At 44.3% G+C, this 21,337-nt stretch overlaps 1 protein-coding gene across 1 annotated transcript in view; it reads left to right on the forward strand.

Annotated features, from left to right (window-relative positions):
- CDK1 (cyclin dependent kinase 1) overlaps positions 1-21,111 on the forward strand; it is a 38,003-nt gene extending 16,892 nt beyond the window's left edge. Inside the window, exons 4-8 of the mRNA XM_040435274.1 lie at positions 7,202-7,325; positions 7,803-7,973; positions 12,600-12,763; positions 18,440-18,581; positions 20,300-21,111. Coding sequence (XP_040291208.1) covers positions 7,202-7,325; positions 7,803-7,973; positions 12,600-12,763; positions 18,440-18,581; positions 20,300-20,413 — 715 coding nt within the window. The 3' untranslated portion in view covers positions 20,414-21,111. The remainder of the gene's footprint in view (positions 1-7,201; positions 7,326-7,802; positions 7,974-12,599; positions 12,764-18,439; positions 18,582-20,299) is intronic.
- The last annotated feature ends 226 nt before the right edge of the window (positions 21,112-21,337 follow it).

A 21,337-nucleotide genomic window follows, 5' to 3' on the forward strand; every position in this document is an offset into this window, starting at 1 on the left:
ACACTTGTTCATTCGCCTTAAGACATTTGGTTTTCAATAAATTTCCCTTTTGTGCGATTCTCCACCACTAGTATCCAAGCACAAGTGAGTCTGCAGTTACTCTGTGCTGTGACACTTAGTTTTTAGATTAGGAGCAGGTAGGACTAACACAAGAGCTCCCCCAACATGTTTCACCACTACATGTGGCTTCTTCAGGGGATGGAGCTACTATCAACAAGAATGCTTACCAGCTGAACCCTTTTAACCACTGTGGGAGGGTCATTGAATATTCTGCGCCCTACGCCGCTAAGCATTCTTGTATGACAGACCAGTAACCCAATCATAATACCGTCATGATGTATTTTCGTCATTTCGTCACTTCTTTCTTTCGTATAGTGGCTCTGCGCATGCGTGAAAACTTTAACCTCCAATTCAGAAGAAGTGTAAGAGTATGCGCATGCGTAGAGACTAACTTTATTAGTATAATAGCACTGCGCATGCGTAGGGACTGACTTTCGAGTCAAAAAGATTACATCACAGCGCATGCGTCTGAACTTAGATTTTGATGTGTTAGCAATATATAATGGTATTGCACGTGCGTGCAGACTTTAACTTTCAGATCGAGAGAATAGCATCAGATAGTAAAAAGGGTTTCCTTCTGATTCCAGATTCTACCAACAGCGTCGTTCCTTTCGAGGTCAAAGAATGGCTAGGCCAGAGCAAAGGAGAAAAGAGCTCTGGAAGATGGCAACTCTACAGAGAGAGAGGGGTTCTTATTCAACCCTGAATCCTCTACAAAGCCTACCCAATGACACCAGGTTTCAGGTGGGAGGCAGACCAAAAAATGTTTTCCTCGGTCTGGGAAGAAGTTTCAGCCTCGACATGGGTAAAAGATACAATAAACAGGGGTACAAGCTCTCGTTCAGCACACCTCCTCCAGACTACTTTACATTCAACAAACCATTAAGACAAGTAGAAAAACAGCAAGCCTTGGAATCAGAGATTCTATCCCTTTTTAGAAAAACAAGTAATCACCCTGGTTCGTATAGATCAGGAAGGAGAGTGGTTTTATTCACCCATATTCCTAATCAAGAAACCAAACGGGACCTTCAGATTGATCATCAGTCTGAAGAGACTAAACAGATATGAGTTACAAAAAGTTCAAGATAAAAACTCTCAATCACAGTAAACCTCCGGTCTCGCAATTGTTACATGGTAACGATGGATCTTTCAGATGCATAATACCATGTGCCTATTCAGAGTATACCAATAGTTTCTCCGAATCACTATATCTCTAAAAGGTCACAGATGTCACTTCCAGTTCCAGGTGCTGCGCTACCTTTCAGGCTGTCATCTGCCCCAAGAATAGTTACAAAGATCATGGCCGACGTAACCGGGTTCTTTCATCTCCAAGGGATAGTAATTATACCATATTTGGACGATCTTTTGATTTTAGCCCCATCCCTTCAGGATCTTCAGATACATCTAAAGATCGTCCAGGAGAAATTAGTGGAGCTGGGCTGGTTGGTGAATATTCAGAAATCTGATCTAGTTCCCAGCCAAAGGAAAACGTTTTCAAGGAATTCTTCTAGAAACTCATGTCTTTTCTCCCTCAAGAGAAAGATTGCCCTGGGTCAAAGGATCTTACTATTCTGCGAATCCAGAAGTGTCAATCGGGGACGTCATGGTGCTACTGGGTCATCTAACTTCCACAATTCCTGCGGTCAGATGGACCCAACACCACACGAGGATCCAACAGAAGTTCCTCTTAGAATCCTGGGACGGGAATCAGGACTCTTTAGACAGGAGAGTAAGAATTCTGTTAAAAGTAAAATTATCCCTCTTCCGGTGGAAAATAAGAAATCTTCCAAAAAAATTTATTTTTTTATAACAGACGTCAGCAGCAGCGGGTGGGGAGGCCATGCAAGCAATCGGGTGGTACAGGGCACTTGGGAGCCAGAGATTACCTTAGCCTCGTCAAATGTAAGAGAATTAATGGCGGTTTTCAGGGTACTTCTGTCTCTGCATCCATCGATAAAGTCCCATCATATAAAGGTTCTATCCGACAATTCGACCACAGTGGCCTACCTAAACCGGCAAGGAGGGACAAAAGGCAAAAGACTACAGGATCTGTCAGGAAGAATTTTCTGTTGGGCTAAGAAAAATTTAACATGGTTAGTAGCCGTCCATTTAAAAGGCAAAGAGAACATACTAGCAGACTCAGCGGAAGGGATTTAAGAGCAGGTGAGTGCTCGCTAGACCCTGATGTGTTCAGACAAATAGCAAAGAAGTGGGGAATTCCGAAGGTGGACTTTTTCAGAAGCCAAAAAACAAGCAGCTCGAGCTATTTGGTTCCCTCTCCAGCCAGGACCAGCCGTTAATAGTGGATGCCTTATCAAGCCCATGGCCAAAAGATCTCCTTTATGCTTTTTCACCCTTACAATCTACGGTAATTCCGAGAGTGTTGACAAAAGCAATGGAGGAAAAGGCGCAAGTTATACTAATCGCGCCTTTCTGGCCGAAGAGGTCTTGGTTTCTGCTCCTATTAAATCTGGCAGCAGGACGTTTCTGGTCTCTCCCAATGTATCCAGGACTTCTACGACGGGGTCCGGTGTTCCATCCAGATGTGACAAGATTGCACCTAACAGCCTGGAAAGTGGGCAAACTATTAAAACAGAGTGGTCTGTCGGAGGCAGTAATCTCCACTCTTTTATTCAGTTAAAAGGAGTCAACATCCAAGATCTATACTAGAATATAGCCTTTGTTGAATTCGCAGGAGACAGTTGCTACGACAGTCCAAATCCTGCTCATAACGGACTTCCTCCAAGCAGGCCTTGATAAAGGGCTAAGACCAAGTACCCTGAAAGTGCAAAAGTCTCTGCATTGAGTAGCTTCTTGGAGGCAAGACTGGCAGACTTGCCGTTTTAATTAAGCGGTTTAAAAAAAGGCGCATCAAGACTGTCTGTTTTGTACACTCCATTGTTCCACCATGGGACCTAAACCTGGTGTTGGAGGTATTAATGGACACCCCCTTTTAAACTGATAGATAAAATCTCTTAACTCTTAAAACCACCTTCTTGCTAGCAATAACCGTCAGCCAGAAGGGTAGGAGAAATTCAATCCTTCTCCTGTAGGGCACCTTACCTCATGATTTTAGAGGATAGCATTATTCATAAACATACGCCTATGTTTCTTTCCCATGTTGCCTCTAGATTCCATTGTCAGCAGGAAGTCTCTCTCCCATCTTTTTGCGAATATCAATCATCCGATCGGGAGAGAATACCATAATTTGGACGTTAGAAGATGCCTACTGACTTACCTAGAGGTATCCTAAAAATTCAGGAACTCTGATCATCTCCTTCTGCAATATCTGGATCAACACAAAGGACCAGCAGCAAGCAAAAGTACCATCGCCAGATGGATAAGAAACACTATTGAGTTATCAAAAGAACCTGACTCCCCCTAAGGGGATAAAAGCGTATTCTACCAGAGCAGTCTCAACCTCATGGGCTGAAAAGGCTTCTGCTTCGGTAGAGCAGATATGTAGAGCAGCTACATGGGCAAATCAAAATACCTTTTTTAAACATAAGTTGGATGTACTTCTAAATCATGATTTATCATATGGAAGAAAAGTATTGTCTGCAGTAGTCCCGCCCTAATTTTTGTTTATCTGTAAATCCTCCTGGAGTGCAGTTGTGGAGGAGCTGGGGAAAAGAATAAATTACTCTTACTGGATTTCCCTACCCATGTTAATATATATTTTTTTAGGGGATGTATTATGTTGTACTGTTAAAGATTTCAATACAGTTCTTGTATTACTAAACGAGTCCTATCTCATTAACTGAAGCAGGTAAGGGGAGGGGGCCTTTTTAAACTTGTGCTTCTACATTATTTCCTGTCATGGGAGGTGGCAACTTCATCCTCCTGGAGTGCCGTTGTGGAGGCTATTGGAAAACCCAATTACCGGTAAGGGTCCATTCACACGTCCGTGGTGTGTTGCGGATCCGCAGCACACCCGGCCGGCACTCCCTATAGAAATGCCTATTCTTGTCCGCAGCTGCGGACAAGAATAGGACATGTTCTATCTTTTGCGTAGCTGCGGACCGGAAGTTTGGGGCCACGCTCCGGAAGCGGAGAGCACATAGTGTGCTCTCCGCTTCACGTCCGGGCCCATAGAGAATGAATGGGTCCGCACCTGTTTCGCAAAATTGCGGAACGGGTGCGGACCCTTTTGTGGACGTGTGAATGGGGCCTAAGGGTAATTTGTTGTTTTTCATACTTGCCCACAGGATGCTGCTGTGATGCTCTCCACCGAGGACTCAAAGATGGCGCACTGCTTGGGATGTGTAAAAGCTCAAGTTATCGCAAGAACTTGAGCTCCTTCTCCCTAGCTAAGAGCGGGGCACTCTGATTGGATGCGCGTGCAGCCAGGGAGAAGATAACCGCTCCCAGGACAAATTCAAGTACCCCGCCTACTTAAACTGAATTGCCTCATTAGCATATGAGGCGCCAAAAAAACTGGGACAACAGCGGATGAAAGGGGGGGGGGGGGTCCTTTGGGGGGAAAAAGGCGTAAAGAGATCACTGGGGGCCGCATGGTAATGTAATAGAACTATTTCAATACATGTATCCTAGTGAAAGGTCCTCTTTAATATTTTGTGTTTTTATTTTTTATTTTTTTTATATATATATATTTTTTTTTTACACTTTAACTATTTCCCCCTTTTAGGGGCCAGAACCGGGATCTTTTAATCCCTTGTCCTATTCACCCTGTTAGAGCTCTATCAGGAGGAGGTTGTGTGACAATCCTATGCCAAAAAGGCACCGTAAAGATTTTTGTAAATGACTGCAAGTGTGTTTACACACTACAAGGCTGAGCAAGTTCGAACAGATTTATAATCTTGTGAACCAATTTTGGAAGGTGATGCTTTTGTTGACTCCTTAGTTTGCACGGATCCACATCTGCGTTCTGTCTCCCCCAGAGTTGTAGAAGCAGCGTAGCTCCTGTTCACTACAGTCGGTTACAGAAACAGTGCCAGGTCTTGGTCCCATCTCACATGAAAAAGGCAAAATGGGGCAACCCTTTTAAGGTCTTTTTGGGCCTGGTCATGGAGATTAAGGCTTCATTCACACGTCCGCATAACACGGAAAGCGGCAATGTGCGTTCCGCATTTTGCGGCCCGCACATTGCCGGCACTAATAGAATGCCTGTTCTTGTCTGCAATTGCGGACAAGAATAGGACTTTTATTTATTTTTGCGAAACTGATGTGCGGTTCCGCAATTCCGTGTCCGGGCAGCACATCATGCTGCCCCATAGGAATAAATGGGTCCGCAATTCCGTTCGGCAAAATGCGAAACGAAATTGCAGACGTGTGAATGGAGCCTAACTGTGGATTTTCTGTTGACGGATTGGGCCTCCTTTATCAAAACTGTCTAACAGGAAAAGTGTCTTAGTTGCCCATAGCAACCAATCAGAGCCCACCTTTCATTTCAGTGTTCTGGAAAAATGAAAGGTGAGATCTGATTGGTTGCTATGGGCAACTAAGACCCTTTTCCTGTTAGTTTTGATAAATGAGGCCCATTGTCTTTAATTATCACCTGCACTCCACTGCTTAGTCTCAGCTCTTAGGCTTTCTTGGGGCTCATGCACATAACCATGGGGTGTTTTGTGGTCCGCTAATTGCAGATTCTCAAAACGTGGATACTGGCTGTGTGCATTCTGCATTTTGTCAGAATGGGACATCTGGCCCATAATAGAACTGTCCTCTGCTTGTCTGTAATGCAGACAAAAATAAGACTTGTTCAAAAGTTTTTTTGCAGAGCTGACATGGACTGTATGCAGGGTAATTAATATATATATATATAATTTTTTTTTTTGTTTGAACAGGCACTAGAAAGGGAAAAAAAAATGGTTGTGTGTATGAGCCCTCAGCCAATGCTTCCAGTCCCCAGCTTGTAAACTTCTGTACTAGGGCCTGTTTCACATTGGTGTTACTTGTTGCGGCAGGGGGAACAGCCTGTCACATCCGTAACTCCTGTGTACAGTCATACACTGCCTGACGTCTGTCCAGCCCCATTCACGATAATGGGGGCCCGGCAGAGATCCAGCCGCAGCACAGCAAATATGTTAAGAGGCGGTTGCAATGATGCCAGATGGACTTCAGGCGGCGCACGACTGTACATTGTACTTGCAGATCCAGCAGGCTGTTCTGCCAGTGTGAAATAGGCCTTCGTCATGTGTTGCGGAATCCAATCATTATCAATGACGTGTCCTGAAGTGCCACTTCGCTGCTTGCTCATGTGGATTTATTTTAGTTGGAGCACATCTGGGACATAATTAAAGAGATTTGAGGGCATCTGTCAGCAGATTTGTACCTGAGAAACTGACCTGTTGCATGTGCGCTTGGCCGCTGAAGATATTTGTTGGTTTCATGTTGATATGTGCCGGCATTGCTGAGAGAAATTATGGTTAAATGCTATGTACACCTTGGGAGGCAATTTTTGTTTGCTTTTCACTCATTTTTGGCTAAATCATATTTTTCAATTGGCCTTTATTAAAAATGTGGAGCCGTTCTGTCAAAGGGTTAACTTTTTTTTTTTTTTACGGACTGATATTTTAATGCTGCGTCCATAAACAGTTATTTTAAGCTACATTCTTATCAGTAAGATAATAACTGATCTATAATGAGTGTTTATAATGTCAGAGCCGAGATAAGGAGCCCGTCGGCTCCCCAACTGACGGAAGCTCTGTACAGAAAAAAGACTCCATATTTTGAATAAAGACCAATTTGGGGGGGAGGGAAAGAATTAGGTTAAAATTAGTACAATGTAATAATAAAAAAAGGTGTGTATAGCCTTTAAATATGTGCAGATGACCCTCTAGGAGCAGCGAGGGCGTTAGTTACACCTAGAGGCTCAGCTTTCTCTGAAAGTGTCGGGAGAAAGCAGTTGCAGAGCCTCTCGGTGTAATAGCAACGCCCCCATTACTCCTAGATCCTCATTTGCATATATTAAACCATAATTTTTCGCAGCAATGCGAACACGTATGAACCTGGGACCAACACAGACGCCTTCAGCTGCTAAGTGCACATGTAACAGGTCAGCCAATGTCATAGGTACAACTCTGCTGACAGATGCCATCGAAAGCTGATCAATCCCTTTTAAGGATTAGAAATAGTGGACGCAGCTGATCATTGTTTTTGATTTCTCCTCCCTCCACAGCCTTCTGGATGTTCTGATGCAAGACTCAAGGCTATATCTTATTTTTGAGTTCCTTTCCATGGATTTAAAGAAATATTTGGATTCCATCCCTGCCGGTCAATATTTAGATGCAATGCTTGTAAAGGTAATTTTAATATTTAAGCTAAAGAATGTAATGCTTCTGCAAGGTATGCTGTAGATGCCTTCACACGCTGCAGATTTTTTTGCAGAATTTTCCGTGACTAAAAATTGGTTCCATTTGAATGGGGTAGAAATAACATGGATTTCTGCAAACCCTATTCTGGTAAATGGAACTGATTTTGAGTCATAGAGAAAGCCCTAGTATGTGAAGGTGCCCTAGTATGTGAAGATGCCCTAGTAGGTTCATGCAAAGGGATGTGTTTTTGTTAGATTTTCCTACAGGTTTTTCTTTTAAAGCCAGAAGTGAATACAGCAGGAAGGAGAAATACACGTTCTTCCTTTATTTTATTCCTTTTTAAATCCACGTCTGGCTTTGGCTGGGAAACGTGAAGAAAAATCTGCCTCAAATCTTCTCCAAAAGCCCTAATAAACATTGCTTTGGGATATCAGTTTATTTTCTTTATTTCTCGTATTTTGACAGAGCTACTTGTATCAGATTCTGCAAGGCATTGTATTTTGTCATGCCAGAAGAGTTTTACACAGAGATCTGAAGCCTCAGAACTTGTTAATAGACAGTAAAGGCGTAATAAAGCTGGCTGACTTCGGATTGGCGCGGGCATTTGGCATCCCTGTTCGTGTTTACACACATGAGGTAAGAAAATGGAATTAAATGGGGAAAAAACATGGCATTTCATAAAGCTTTGAATGCAAGTTAAGTAAAGGTACACTGCTCAAAAAAATAAAGGGAACACTTAAACAACACAATGTAACTCCAAGTCAATCACACTTCTGTGAAATCAAACTGTCCACTTAGGAAGCAACACTGAGTGACAATCAATTTCACATGCTGTTGTGGAAATTATAGGCAATTAGCAAGACACCCCCAATAAAGGAGTGGTTCTGCAGGTGGTGACCACAGACCACTTCTCAGTTCCTATGCTCCCTGGCTGATGTTTTGGATGCTGGCGATGCTTTCACTCTAGTGGTAGCATGAGACTGAGTCTACAACCCATACAAGTGGCTCAGGTAGTGCAGCTTATCCAGGATGGCACACCAATGCGAGCTGTGGCAAGAAGGTTTGCTGTGTCTGTCAGCGTAGTGTCCAGAGCATGGAGGCGCTACCAGGAGACAGGCCAGTACATCAGGAGACGTGTAGGAGTGCAACAACCCAGCAGCAGGACCGCTACCTCCGCCTTTGCAAGGAGGAACAGGAGGAGCACTGCCAGAGCCCTGCAAAATGACCTCCAGCAGGCCACAAATGTGCATGTGTCTGCTCAAACGGTCAGAAACAGACTATATGAGGGCCCGACGTCCACAGGTGGGGGTTGTGCTTACAGCCCAACACCGTGCAGGACGTTTGGCATTTGCCAGAGAACACCAAGATTGGCAAATTCGCCACTGGTGCCCTGTGCTCTTCACAGATGAAAGCAGGTTCACACTGAGCACATGTGACAGAGTCTGGAGACGCAGTGGAGAACGTTCTGCTGCCTGCAACATCCTCCAGCATGACCGGTTTGGCATTGGGTCGCACAGCCCTCCATGTGCTCGCCAGAGCTAGCCTGACTGCCATTAGGTACCGAGATGAGATCCTCAGACCCCTTGTGAGACCATATGCTGGTGCGGTTGGCCCTGGGTTCCTCCTAATGCAAGACAATGCTAGACCTCATGTGGCTGGAGTGTCAGCAGTTCCTGCAAGACGAAGGCATTGATGCTATGGACTGGCCTGCCTGTTCCCCAGACCTGAATCCAATTGAGCACATCTGGGACATCATGTCTCGCTCTATCCACCAACGTAACGTTGCACCACAGACTGTCCAGGAGTTGGCAGATGCTTTAGTCCAGGTCTGGGAGGAGATCCCTCAGGAGACCGTCCGCCACCTCATCAGGAGCATGCACAGGCGTTGTAGGGAGGTCATACAGGCACTTGGAGGCCACACACACTACTGAGCCTCATTTTGACTTGTTTTAAGGACATTACATCAAAGTTCGATCAGCCTGTAGTGTGTTTTTCCACTTTAATTTTGAGTGTGACTCCAAATCCAGACCTCCATGGGTTGAAAAATGTGATTTCCATTTTTTTATTTTTGCGATTTTGTTGTCAGCACATTCAACTATGTAAAGAACAAAGTATTTCAGAGGAATATTTAATTAATTCAGATCTAGGATGTTATTTTTGTGTTCCCTTTATTTTTTTTGAGCAGTGTATATACTAATGTTCTACTTTAATTTACGTGTTTCAGGCCTCATGCACAAACTTTTTTTTGTTTTTGCACATTCACACATTTTTTTTTAATTTTTTTAATTGGGTTGAAAAATAAAATGGAGACGGCACACATGTTACATTTCCTTCTGGGATTCATGTCCATCAAGTTCAACCAAGTAATAGTTTGGGACCATATTAACTATGTAACTTTGCTCTATGTTGTGCCATTCCTGTATTATTACTGCCTGAAGTTATGAATTAATTGCTAGCAGTCTGCAGTAAGGCTACAGGGGAGTGGTAACCAGTTGGGGGGGGGGGGGGGGGGTGTCCCAGCACAGTCTGACAATGGCAGCGCTGACTGGAGAGTAAGACTGTACTAGTTACCACCCCTCTGTACCCTCACTGCAGACTGCTAGCAATTCATTCATAACTTCTAGTTGAAATAACAGGAAGCGCACAACATAGTCATAAGAATAAATGCTCCAGAATTGTTTCATGGGGAATGCATGTAGTTATTAAAACAGTCCTGTCAGGAGCGGTGAAAGGTCCTCTTAAAATCATGCTGCTTTTTTTTTGTGTTAAATTATATTGTGTATACAATCCTGCAGACTTCCTGTCTTTTGAGAACCGCCCCATGGGCCATAGACACAATGGACAGGTGCAGAGGTCAGGAGGGAGTAGATGAGCTGTGTTTATCACCTATTGCAGTGGTCAGCAACCTTTGGCACGCCAGATGTGGTGAAACTACAACTCCCAGCATGCTCCATTCACTTCTATGGGAGTTCTGTAAACAGCTAAATAAGTGTTCTTGCTGGGAGTTGTAATTTCACCAGAGCTGCAGTGCCAAAGGTTGCTGATCCCTGACCTGTTGTGATTTGTAGATCCTGGGTTATCTATACAGAGGTGTTACTTGTCATTGTAATTCTGCCTGTGGTGATAGTGATAATGGCTACTGAAAAGTTACCTGTACAGGACAGGAAATCATGACCGATTAGACCTAGTGACCAGTGTGAAAATTGCAGGATTATTTTTTATTTTTTTTCAAATGTAGACAGTGATATGGAAGAAAATTATATTTTTTTGACACTTTCCCTTTTAAACCTAGATGCAGACCAGCACTACTGGCAATCTTAAAGGGATTCTGTCATAAGATTTTACCCCCTATAATCTAAACATATGCTCATGTCCGCAGTAATAAGAATAATCCTAAGGTGGCCTTATTAAATTTCACTCTGGCTCTATTTGCCCAAAAAACAGTTTTTTATAACCTGTCACTCACTTAACGGACCTCCCCTTGGGCACCCAGTCCGGTGCCCAGCCCCACCTTCGTTGTCTTCTGCGACGCCTTCTACAGCTCAGCGCCACCTCCACAATCCTACACGTCCCTCTGCCAGATCTTGTGCACTAGGCTCAGCCTGATGCGCTGCAGACTCCTGGCAGCGGCTTCGTTGAGCGAAGTGCGCATGCGCTGAGCCTAGTGCACAGGCGCGGGATCTGGCAGAGGGATGGGTAGGATTGCGAAGGCGGCGCAGAAGACAGGGAAGGCGGAGCTGGTCACCGGACGGCGAGGGGTTCGGCCAGGCACCCTGTATTAACGGACCTCCCCTTGGGCACCTTGAGTGAGTGACAGGTTATAAAAACCAGTTTTTTGGGGGCAAATAGAGCAAGAGTAAAGTTTAATAAGGCCAGTTTAGGATTATTCTTATTACTCCGGACATGAGCATATGTTTTAGGTTATAGGGGTAAAATCTCATGACAGAATCCCTTTTAAAAGTTCTGGGTGAATTTATCATGAGTATTTGAAGTCCGTTTTGCCGGATTCTGCGTTGGTGTACTTTATACCAATTTTATCAAATGCCACATGCTGTTTGATAAACTTGTCTTAGGGCTCATGCAGATTACCATAGCCTGTTTTGTGGTACACAAATTGCTGATCCGCAGAACATGGATACTGGCTGCGTGCATTCCACATTTTGCGGAAGGGCCGGCCCCTAATAAAACAGTCCTATGCTTGTCCGTAATTTGGAAAGTTATAGGACATGTTCTATTTTTTTTACGGAATGGACATATGGACACCAAATGCATACTGAGTCGTTTCAGTTTGTGTGGTGCCACTGAAAAGAACAGGCACAGGCGGGAAAAAAGTCCATTCATGTGCATGAGACCTTATCCTTTAACCTAACACTTTTTTGTCTACAAAGCCTTCTCCACCCTCCTACTTGAGTCAGATTGAGACTTTTGCAACTTTATAAATCTGGAATAAAATTAACGTATATGTAGCTAACCACACCTGTGTTCTCACTCGTATTTGACAGCTGAAGTGAGTGGTGTAAAATGGAAAAAGCATTTTTACACCACTTGTTACTTTGAAGCCAGAATTCTGGAGTTGAAGACATGATAAATTAGGGCCATGTTCTTTGTTAAGGTACCTTCACATAGTAGTTTGTAGGTTTTGTGCAGATTTCGCTGTATTTCAACACCAAATTTGTGCTAAATTCTGCATGTGTTACTTGCTTATGTTGATGCTGATTTGATCCACATCTCACGCTTTCCATTACAAAGGGTGAAATCTGTACTTTGAAATGATGTACTGCGGGCCGGGTTTCAAAATCTGTTCCGCAGGTCAATTTCTGTGGATAAAAACACTTTGCATGAGAGAAAAATCAATACTTTGCTGGTACTGTATTTGACTGCACATTTTCTGCAAAGAAATCCACAATACTCGCCATGTGCATATGGCCTTAAAGGGGTCCACCGGTTTAAACTTTTAAATCTGCCTACCTCGATCAGGCGGTGGGTTGGTGTGTGTTTTTTTTAAATTTTTTCTAATAGCCCCCTCTTCCAGAGTTATGGCTGTTTGGTTCTGGGCAGTGGTTAGTCAAAGCGGCAACCACCAGCTCTTTTCCTAAGGAAAAGGGTGCTCTTCGCTGCTGCAGCTGTCCGGTTGGTGCGTATGGCATCAGAGCAGCAAGTAAGACCCCCAGCAATAATAAAATTCATAAATTGCAGTGAACTGAATTGCTTTTGAACGGTTAGTTTGATTAAAATGTGATATATTCTTTGTCATTACTACAGGTTGTAACCTTATGGTATCGGGCACCTGAAGTTTTGTTAGGTTCTGCGAGATATTCAACACCAGTTGATGTGTGGAGTATAGGCACTATATTTGCAGAGATTGCAACAAAGAAGCCGCTCTTCCATGGAGATTCTGAAATAGACCAGCTCTTTAGAATATTCAGGTATGTTAAGGGGGTCTTTAAAATGTAGCTCACTTGTCCTAGCACACATGAGGTTTCTCTTATTCAAGTCAAAGTGAGTGAAAATGGGTTGTTAGGCCAATAATCTACTGTTTTAGGAAACGTGTGAGCAGCCGTTCTTCCTAAAAAATAAAGTTCAGCTGTTTCCAACATGTACTATTGATCTTTAGAGAACAAAAATTAACCCATAGCTTGGACCCCACTTATCATGCTTTAGTCAATGAAGACAATAAATCTGGTGTCAGATGAATTCTGTTTACACAGCATTTTGCGCCTACCGCTTAATTCAAATGTTGTGTACAGACAGTGACCATACACATTATAGTGAACGGGGCCAGGCTGGGCTTCTGGCAGCACACGTGTGCTAGCGTTAGTACGGATCCTGCAGGGTGTTCCCCTGCCGGACAAACTGATGCTAGTGTGAAAGTGTGCCAGATGTTTGGATGATCATGTTGAAATTGACGTTCATCTAATTTGTATGACTACCTTTCTACCCCGGAGGTCTTTTGCATTTTCGTTTTTCGCTCCCCGCCTTCCAAGAGCCATTTTTTTCCCCCTTCATGTAGGTGCATGAAGGCTTATTTTTTTTTTGCAGGACAAGTTGTGGTTTCCAAGAAATAGGAGATCTCCTATCTCCAAGTGAGCATGGTCCCCCCCCCCCATTAGGTGTAACATGCTGCTAGGAACAGTCAGTTGGCTTAAAATGGTTCACTAGTTTCTTCAGATTTCCCAGGAGTAGCTCAAGAATATCTAGATCAGTGTGGTCCAACATCTGGCACCCACACTGTTCAGCTGGTTTTGGAAGTTGCTGTAAATAAAACTGTGGACGGACCTGGAAGCAGTATGCTCTGTGCCAAAATTAGATCGGACCCCCACTGATCTGATGTTGAACTATTCTTAAGATAGATTAACAGTATCTAGAAACTGGATAAGCCCTTTAAGGTTTAAAATTCTGAGCCACTTCCTGTTGTCATAACATCATGAAGGGCAAAAGCTACGCCGATGCTCTGGTTTTGATTACTAGCAAAAGGACCTGGCTTTGCACGGGTATATTTCATTTAATGTTTGTGTCGTTAAAATATATCAACAGTATCCACTATAACAGTGACCTCCACAGCAGCCCTCCCGCTTTATTAGTGACCTCCATATTTATGGCCCTGATTCTGTAGTTTACAGAAACACCCCATATGTGGTCGTAAACTGCTGTACGGGCACACTGCAGGGCGCAGAAGGAAAGGAATGCCATACGGTTTTTGGATACCATGTGCCATTTGAAGCCCCCCTGATGCACTCCTAGAGTAAAATCTCCAAAAAGTGACCCCAAACTACGGGATAGGGTGGCAGTTTTGTTGGTACTAGTTTAGTGTACATAGATTTTTGTTTGCTCTCTATTGCACTTTTTGTGAGGCAAGGTAACAAGAAATGGCTGTTTTGGCACTTTATTTTTATTTTTTTACAACATTCATTTGACAGGTTATATCATGTGGTATTTTTATAGAGCAGGTTGTCACGGACGCGCCGATACCTAATATGAATTTTTTTATGTAAGTTTTACGCAATGATTTCATTTTTGAAGCAAAAATCATGTTTTAGGGTTTCCATAGTCTGAGAGCCATAGTTTTTTCAGTTTTTGGGCGATTATCTTGGGTAGGGTATGATTTCTGCTGGATGAGATGACTGGCATTATTTTGGGGTGCGTATGACTTTTTGATCGCTTACTATTACACTTTTTGTGATGTAAGGGGACAAAAAATTGCTATTTATTTTTTCACTTTATTTTTTCGTCCCACTTTGGTACTTCAACTTTTGGGGTCTTATCCCCTTTACAATGCGTTCCAATACTTCTGTATTGGAATGCATTGGCTGTATGAGTAATTTAGTGTGCATTACTCATACAGCTTCCTGCCTGTGAGATCGAGGGGGCTGGATCTCACAGGCTCGTCACCGGAAGGCAGCACCAATGCCTAAGGAAGGCATCGCGCTGCCTTCCATGCCATCAGGTCCCCCTTACAGCCGCACGGGGACCCGATGGCATCTCTGATCACTGCCGCAACCTCCCGTAAAATCCGCAAACCACAGGACCCCCCCCTGCGCATTGACCCAAGGTGCTTGCTCAATGATTTGAGCAGGCACCTTGTTCCGATCACTGCACGGCGGTGATCGGAAATGCAGTATCAGGGCATACCTGTACGCCCTCTGTCCTTAAGAGGTTAAGGTGAAATATGGCAGGGTCCTTAAGGGGTTAAAATGTAACCTCCACAACACCCCACCTCTAGGGTGGCAAGAGGTCCGGTTTTAGGCCAGACAGTCTGGCTTTCAGACTCCCTGTCCGGCGCAGGGCCTGGACGGACACAGGGATGTCCGTTTGAACAGTGTGAGCTTCAGTGAGAAAGTCGCCCTCCCTCCAACCCTGCAGCTGACAGAAGTTGATTTTTAGTTTTCATTTTTTGTTTTCAATTCCCTTCAGCTGTGGAATGGGAGGGGGCGTGGCTTAGCGGACCTGGTGGTGGGATTTCGAGGGAGGCCACCCTACCTGCCACTGAACTGTCATCCACAGCACCCTGCCCCTTTAAAGCTGACCTACAGCAGTGAAGAAAAATGGCTGGGTTGTTATGGAAGCCTGGTGTAAAACTGTGTGTATGTGGAAACTAAGCCTGTGAGCTTCTATTGGCTGACAAGGGTCATCTGACCAAGCTTTTATTGGCTAATGCATTTTTGGGGAATATCTCAGGAACGGTACGTCCTAGAGAGCTGAAACCCGGTCTAAAACCTCCCCGGACACCTGATGTACCTGTGTGCCATATTTTGTGATTGTAAATGCGACAGTGCGGATTCATTTAGCGGACACACACATACACTGAGCTTTATATATTAGCTGAAAGCACTTCAGTTTAGCTGCATTCCTTTAACGCAGCAATGATCTCCATGCTGGTGTGGTTTTTAGACGCGTATCTGTTTTAAGACAGCTGTATTGTGTTACTAATGTGAGACACATGAAGGTACTCGGGGCTCCAGATGGCGACCAAAACGGTCGCCAATGCGCCTTAAAATTTGCAGATGGCGACAAGACTTTTTAGTCTTGTCGCCATTTGCGACTGTACCGCTGCGCTCCTGCGCAGCCCACGTTCTTTTCACTAGCACAGTGGAGAAGGGAGGAGTCCCTCCCTCTCCACTGTGACGCAACTGCCACTACCACCAATGGGGAGATGGCAGGGAGGAGAGGAGTAGCTGTGGCCACTGCGCCACCAATGAATGTAAAACATAATAAAACAAGTGTCCGCAGCGGTATCAAAGACCCGGCACCCGGTCTCAATAACAGAGCATGTGGTCCATGGCAATTAACCCCTCAGATGCCACATCTGAGGGGTTAATTGCCGCAGATCGCATGCCCTGTTATTGGGGTCGGGTCTGTGATACCGCTGCTGACACTTGTATAAATGAGTTAAAGGACCTTTCATGGGTCCAAAGAATATGAACTAAGTAGCAGGCTACATAGAGCTGCGCCCAGGGATCTAAGTGCACTTACTATTATTCCTGGGCGCTGCTCTGTTCGCCCGCTGTGTCCTCCGGTATTTTCAACATTCAGAGCAAGGAGGAGGAGACGCCAGTGTCTCCCCCTTCTCCCTGATAGCAGCGCTTTCCAATCGCAGCTCAGAGCCAGGGAGGGTTATTTATTTATTTTTTTCCTCCCTGGCTCTGAGCTGCGACTCTCTGGCGTCTCCTCCTCCTTGCTCTGAATGTTGAAAATACCGGTGGCCATAGCGGCCGAACAGAGCGGCGCCCAGGAATAATAGGAAGTTCACTTAGATCCCTGGGCGCAGCTCTATGTAGCCTGCTACTTAGTTCATTTTCTTTGGACCCATGAAAGGTCCTCTAATTACATTCATTGGTGGTGCAGTGCCCCCTTGCCCGAACCGCACCACCCCCCATTATCACTGGCCACAGGGTCCCATCCCCTTCATTGGTGGCAGTGGCAGATTACACTGCTGAGGCTCCGATCTGTTACCATGGCAGCCAGGACGCTACTGAAGCCCTGGCTGCCATGTTCAGTTCCCTGCTGCTGTGTGCACAGGGCAGCAGGGAAATGTGAGGGCTCTATCAGGGTGAATAGGATCTCGATCAGGATAAATGAGACAAGGGATGAAAAGATCCAGGTTCTAGTCCCTAAGGCCCCTTTCACACGAGCGAGTTTTCTGCACAGGTGCAATCTGTGATGTGAATGCATAGCACCCGCACTGAATCCTGACCCATTCATTTCAATAGGTCTGTGTACATGAGCGTTTTTTTTCACGCAACAGTTCTGCATTATGTGAAAAACGCACTATGTTCTATATTCTGTGTTTTTCACGCAGCCCTGGCCCCATAGAAGTGAATGGGGCTTCAGTGAAATAACGCATTGCATCCACAAGCAAGTGCGGATGCAATGCGTTTTCCACTGATGGTTTCTAAGAGATGTTGTTTTTAAGCTTTCAGTTTTTTCACGCGCGTGAAAAACGCATCAAAACGCATTGCACCCGCGTGGAAACAAGTGAACGCAATCGCAGACAAAATTGAACTTTCCTGCAAAATGGTGTGAGCTCCACTGAACGCATCCGGTGCCAATCAGTCATGCTCGTGTGAAAGGGGCCTAAGGGAAGAAATGTTTATTAAATAAAAAGTAAAAAAAAACACACACAAATACTAAGTTCAAATCGCCCCCTGTCCCAATTTTACATATAAAATTTACAAACCAAGAATAAACATATTACATATTGCCACATCCGAAAAAGTGTGAGCTATTAAAAACCGCGCAATTCGCCATTTTTAGTCACCTTGTCCCCCGGAAGAGGTCACTGGATGTGAGGTATGTAGTGCTATATTCTCTTATGTGTAGTGCTGGCTCACCACTGTGACCTGTGTCTCATCTTCTCAAAGTCCTTTTTTTCTTCTTTTTTTCTTTTTTTTTTTTTTAATTCATTTTAAATTTGGCTCCTAATTATTTATTTATTTTTTTTTGTTTAGGAGCCAATGGCTCCTGGTTATTTTTTTTTTTTTTGTAGTCTGGTGCACTGGTACTATGTAACTCCTTGTGCCTTAGTCCACTGTAAAAGTATGCAAAGAAGTTTTCCCCTATCCACAGGATAGATTTCAGAAGGTAAAACTACTAAGACCACCACTGATCCTGAGAATGGTGATCGCCTGATGTAATGTAACTGCAGCTTGAGCCATGCGCCCAGTAGCTGCTTTCTCTGTTGGACTACTGAAGTTAGAGTACAGCAGTTGGATATTTCCAGCAGTCCCATAGAAAATAAATTGCCATGGCAGAGTGGGTGCGCAATGGTGAAGTTCCAATGGTTGACCCCAGCAATTGTTTATTTGTACTTTTTTTTTTTTTCTTTTTTTTTTCTTGTGGATAACTTCCAAACTTATCACAGGAAGCTTTTGAAATTGTCCTGTGGGGTGTGCCATACACACACAAACCACAATCACAGAGAAGAATGTGTTGCTGTGGTAGCAGGTCTTGTCTGCAGTGATGTGTTTCCACCTTGCTATGCTTCTACCTCCTGCTCTCCATCTGTTTATCCCTACCAGAGAGGTTATTGACTCCAGGGCTGGCAGTGGTCAGTGTTCCTTCTCTGCACAGAATCTCCTTCATTTTCCATTTTATATTTTATGTAGAGCTCTGGGGACACCAAATAATGAAGTCTGGCCAGAAGTAGAGTCTTTGCAAGACTACAAGAATACTTTTCCTAAATGGAAAGGTGGCACCCTTGCTTCTAATGTGAAGAACATTGATAAAGATGGGCTTGACTTGCTATCTGTAAGTATTGGGAGCAGGGCTCTGTATTCCTCACTTTTGTCGTGACACTTTTTGTATGTTTTGTAAGTTATTGAAAACCACACATTTGAGAAACAATGCCTTTAGCATGCTGCATTTTTTTTTATAAAGCAGTTAACCAAACTAGTCCTATTAACCCCTTTAACAGGAAGCAGCACATGCCACATTAAATAAATGCTGATACTACACCCATTCATAGGCATGTTAAGCAGCTCTCTATGGCTCCAGTGTCCTGGAGGTGGTCCCTAATGCCAAATTGAGCTTCTCCACAAACTCCTCTCCCCTGACTAACTGCTGTTCCATACCACCTGCAGCCATCATGGTTTTTTTTTGGGGGGGGGGGGAGGAGAGAGAAAGAGGTTGTAGAGCAGCTAACTGCGGATGGCCAAGGACACTTCAGCAATGGGGATCACTTTTGGGACGTGTGCCAAATTAAACTGTCAAATGCTGATATTACAACCACACACAGATATGTGTAAGCTAGTGTTGAGCGAAGCGAGCTTCGAGTGCTTAGTTCAAAACTCTGGAATAATACTGTACAGAGATCAGTCTCCGTACAGTATGGGAATGGCTTCGATGAGCAGATGTAAGTTATTCACAAAGTCACTCGCGACTTGGTGAATAACTTCGGCTCATTGGAGCCCATACATTTTTGGGCTACTTTCACACTAGCGTTCGGATGTCCGCTCGTGAGCTCCGTTTGAAGGGGCTCACGAGCGGCCCCGAACGCATCCGTTCGGCTGTCCGCCTGGCCGTGCGGAGGCGAGTGGATCCGTCCAGACTTATAATGGAAGTCAATGGGGACGGATCCGCTTGAAGATGACACCATATGGCTCAATCTTCAAGCGGATCCGTTCCCCATTGACTTTCAATGTAAAGTCTGAACGGATCCGTTCAGGCTACTTTCAGACTTAGAAAATTTTCTAAGTTATAATGCAGACGGATCCGTTCTGAACGGATGCAAACGTCTGCATTATAGGAGCGGATCCGTCTGATGAAACATCAGACGGATCCGCTCCGAACGCTAGTGTGAAAGTAGCCTAATGCTGTACAGAGACTGATCTGTGTATAGTTTTCTGAAGTTTTTAACAAGGCAACTTCGGATGAAGCATTCAAAGCTCGCTTCACTCAACACTAGTGTAAACAGCTTTCCTGGGCTCCCACCTAGAACACTTGGCCGTTATCCTACACTATAAAAATGTCCCCCTTACGCCGGGCCCCTCACAATGAATATACTCACCTGGCTCCCTGCTCCGCTCCTGGTCGCCGCACTGCTGCTGCTTCTCCCCGTGTATGGATGAAAACATCCGGGGGTGAGGTGGAGCAGCCAATGGGGGACGAGCCTCCCTGGCATCACCTGCGATGCTAGGGAGGCTTGTCCCTGTCCCTGCCTGCCATTAGGTGCTCCCCCACGACACCAGATGTTTTCATCCATCCACTGGGAGATGAGGTGCAGGGACCAGGAGTGGCACAGGGAGCCAGGTAAGTATATTCATTGTGAGGGGCCTGGCATATGGGGGACATTTTTTATAGTGTTGGATAACCCCTTTAAGCACAGACAGATCTTGTTGGCAAACTTAATTTTATGCTCATATTCCTGATCAAATATAATTTCAAATAACACTCATCTTAAACTTTTATGCAATGTGGTTTATTATCCTGTTGAAAAAAACACATTTCTTGTATCCTATCTTTAACAGAAAATGTTGATCTATGATCCTGCAAAGAGAATTTCTGCCAGGAAGGCCCTGCTTCATCCGTATTTTGATGATTTGGAGAAGTCAAATCTTCCTGCCAATCAAATTAGAAGTTAAATCCTGACTTCCATGTTGGGCCCCACGTACAGAATTCTATGAATCACCACTTATTTTTACTATTTGTGTATATCTATGTGGTTTGTTGTGTTTGTGTAAATTTTCTGCAAACTTTGCAGTTAATGTACTTGCATGTAACCTTGTACTCTTGTAAATATTGACTTGTGTGCTATGAACAGTGACGGAACTTACAGCAGACACTGAAATAAAGAGCTATATTCACTACCCTCGGATCGAATAACCAGCTGTCAGCGACTAACCAAGAAAAGTTGTAGACCATTGATTGTAATGTGGTCAGGCAAGTAAAGGAAATCTGTGTCCTGTAGCAACTGCTCCGGAACAGGTTTGGGTAGGTGTCTGATAACTGAAGGGCTTACAACTGGGACACTGGACAATCACAAAAATGGTGTTCTCAGAATAGTGTCACGCATGTGCACAACCAATCACTCTGTTCTCTTCTATGGGATGGCCAGTTCCTACTCTTAAAACTCTGGCAGTTGTCTGGTTTGGAATTGACTCCTAGCTGTCTGAGAGGCAGGTGCATATGTTTCCTATCACAATTCAGACTGCTCTCTCCAATTTTGACTTTGGCCTAGGTGCATGCTTGACTGGTGGCCCACTGTCTTTGACTGGGCCTGCATTCTGCTTTTATTGTCACAGGTAAATGAAATTATCATTGGGCTGCGGTTTTGATTTTTAGGTTAAACCTTCAATTAAAAAGTCTTTCATATCCTGTCTGAGAGAAATGTTAGAAAGTAAGGTCCTTCCCTGTGGTTTTTCTTTTTTTATAGTTTAGGTTACCTGCACACACTGCGGATTACGAATGAGCTTTTTTCCATTCAGAAAAGTCAATCTCATACAATAAAGTACATGGAGACTGCTAGGCAGAGGCTTCTGTCCAGCAGTGAGCCCAGTATATGTCTC

Source organism: Bufo bufo, chromosome 6 (assembly GCF_905171765.1).
Source record: "Bufo bufo chromosome 6, aBufBuf1.1, whole genome shotgun sequence".
NCBI classification, from domain to species: domain Eukaryota; kingdom Metazoa; phylum Chordata; class Amphibia; order Anura; family Bufonidae; genus Bufo; species Bufo bufo.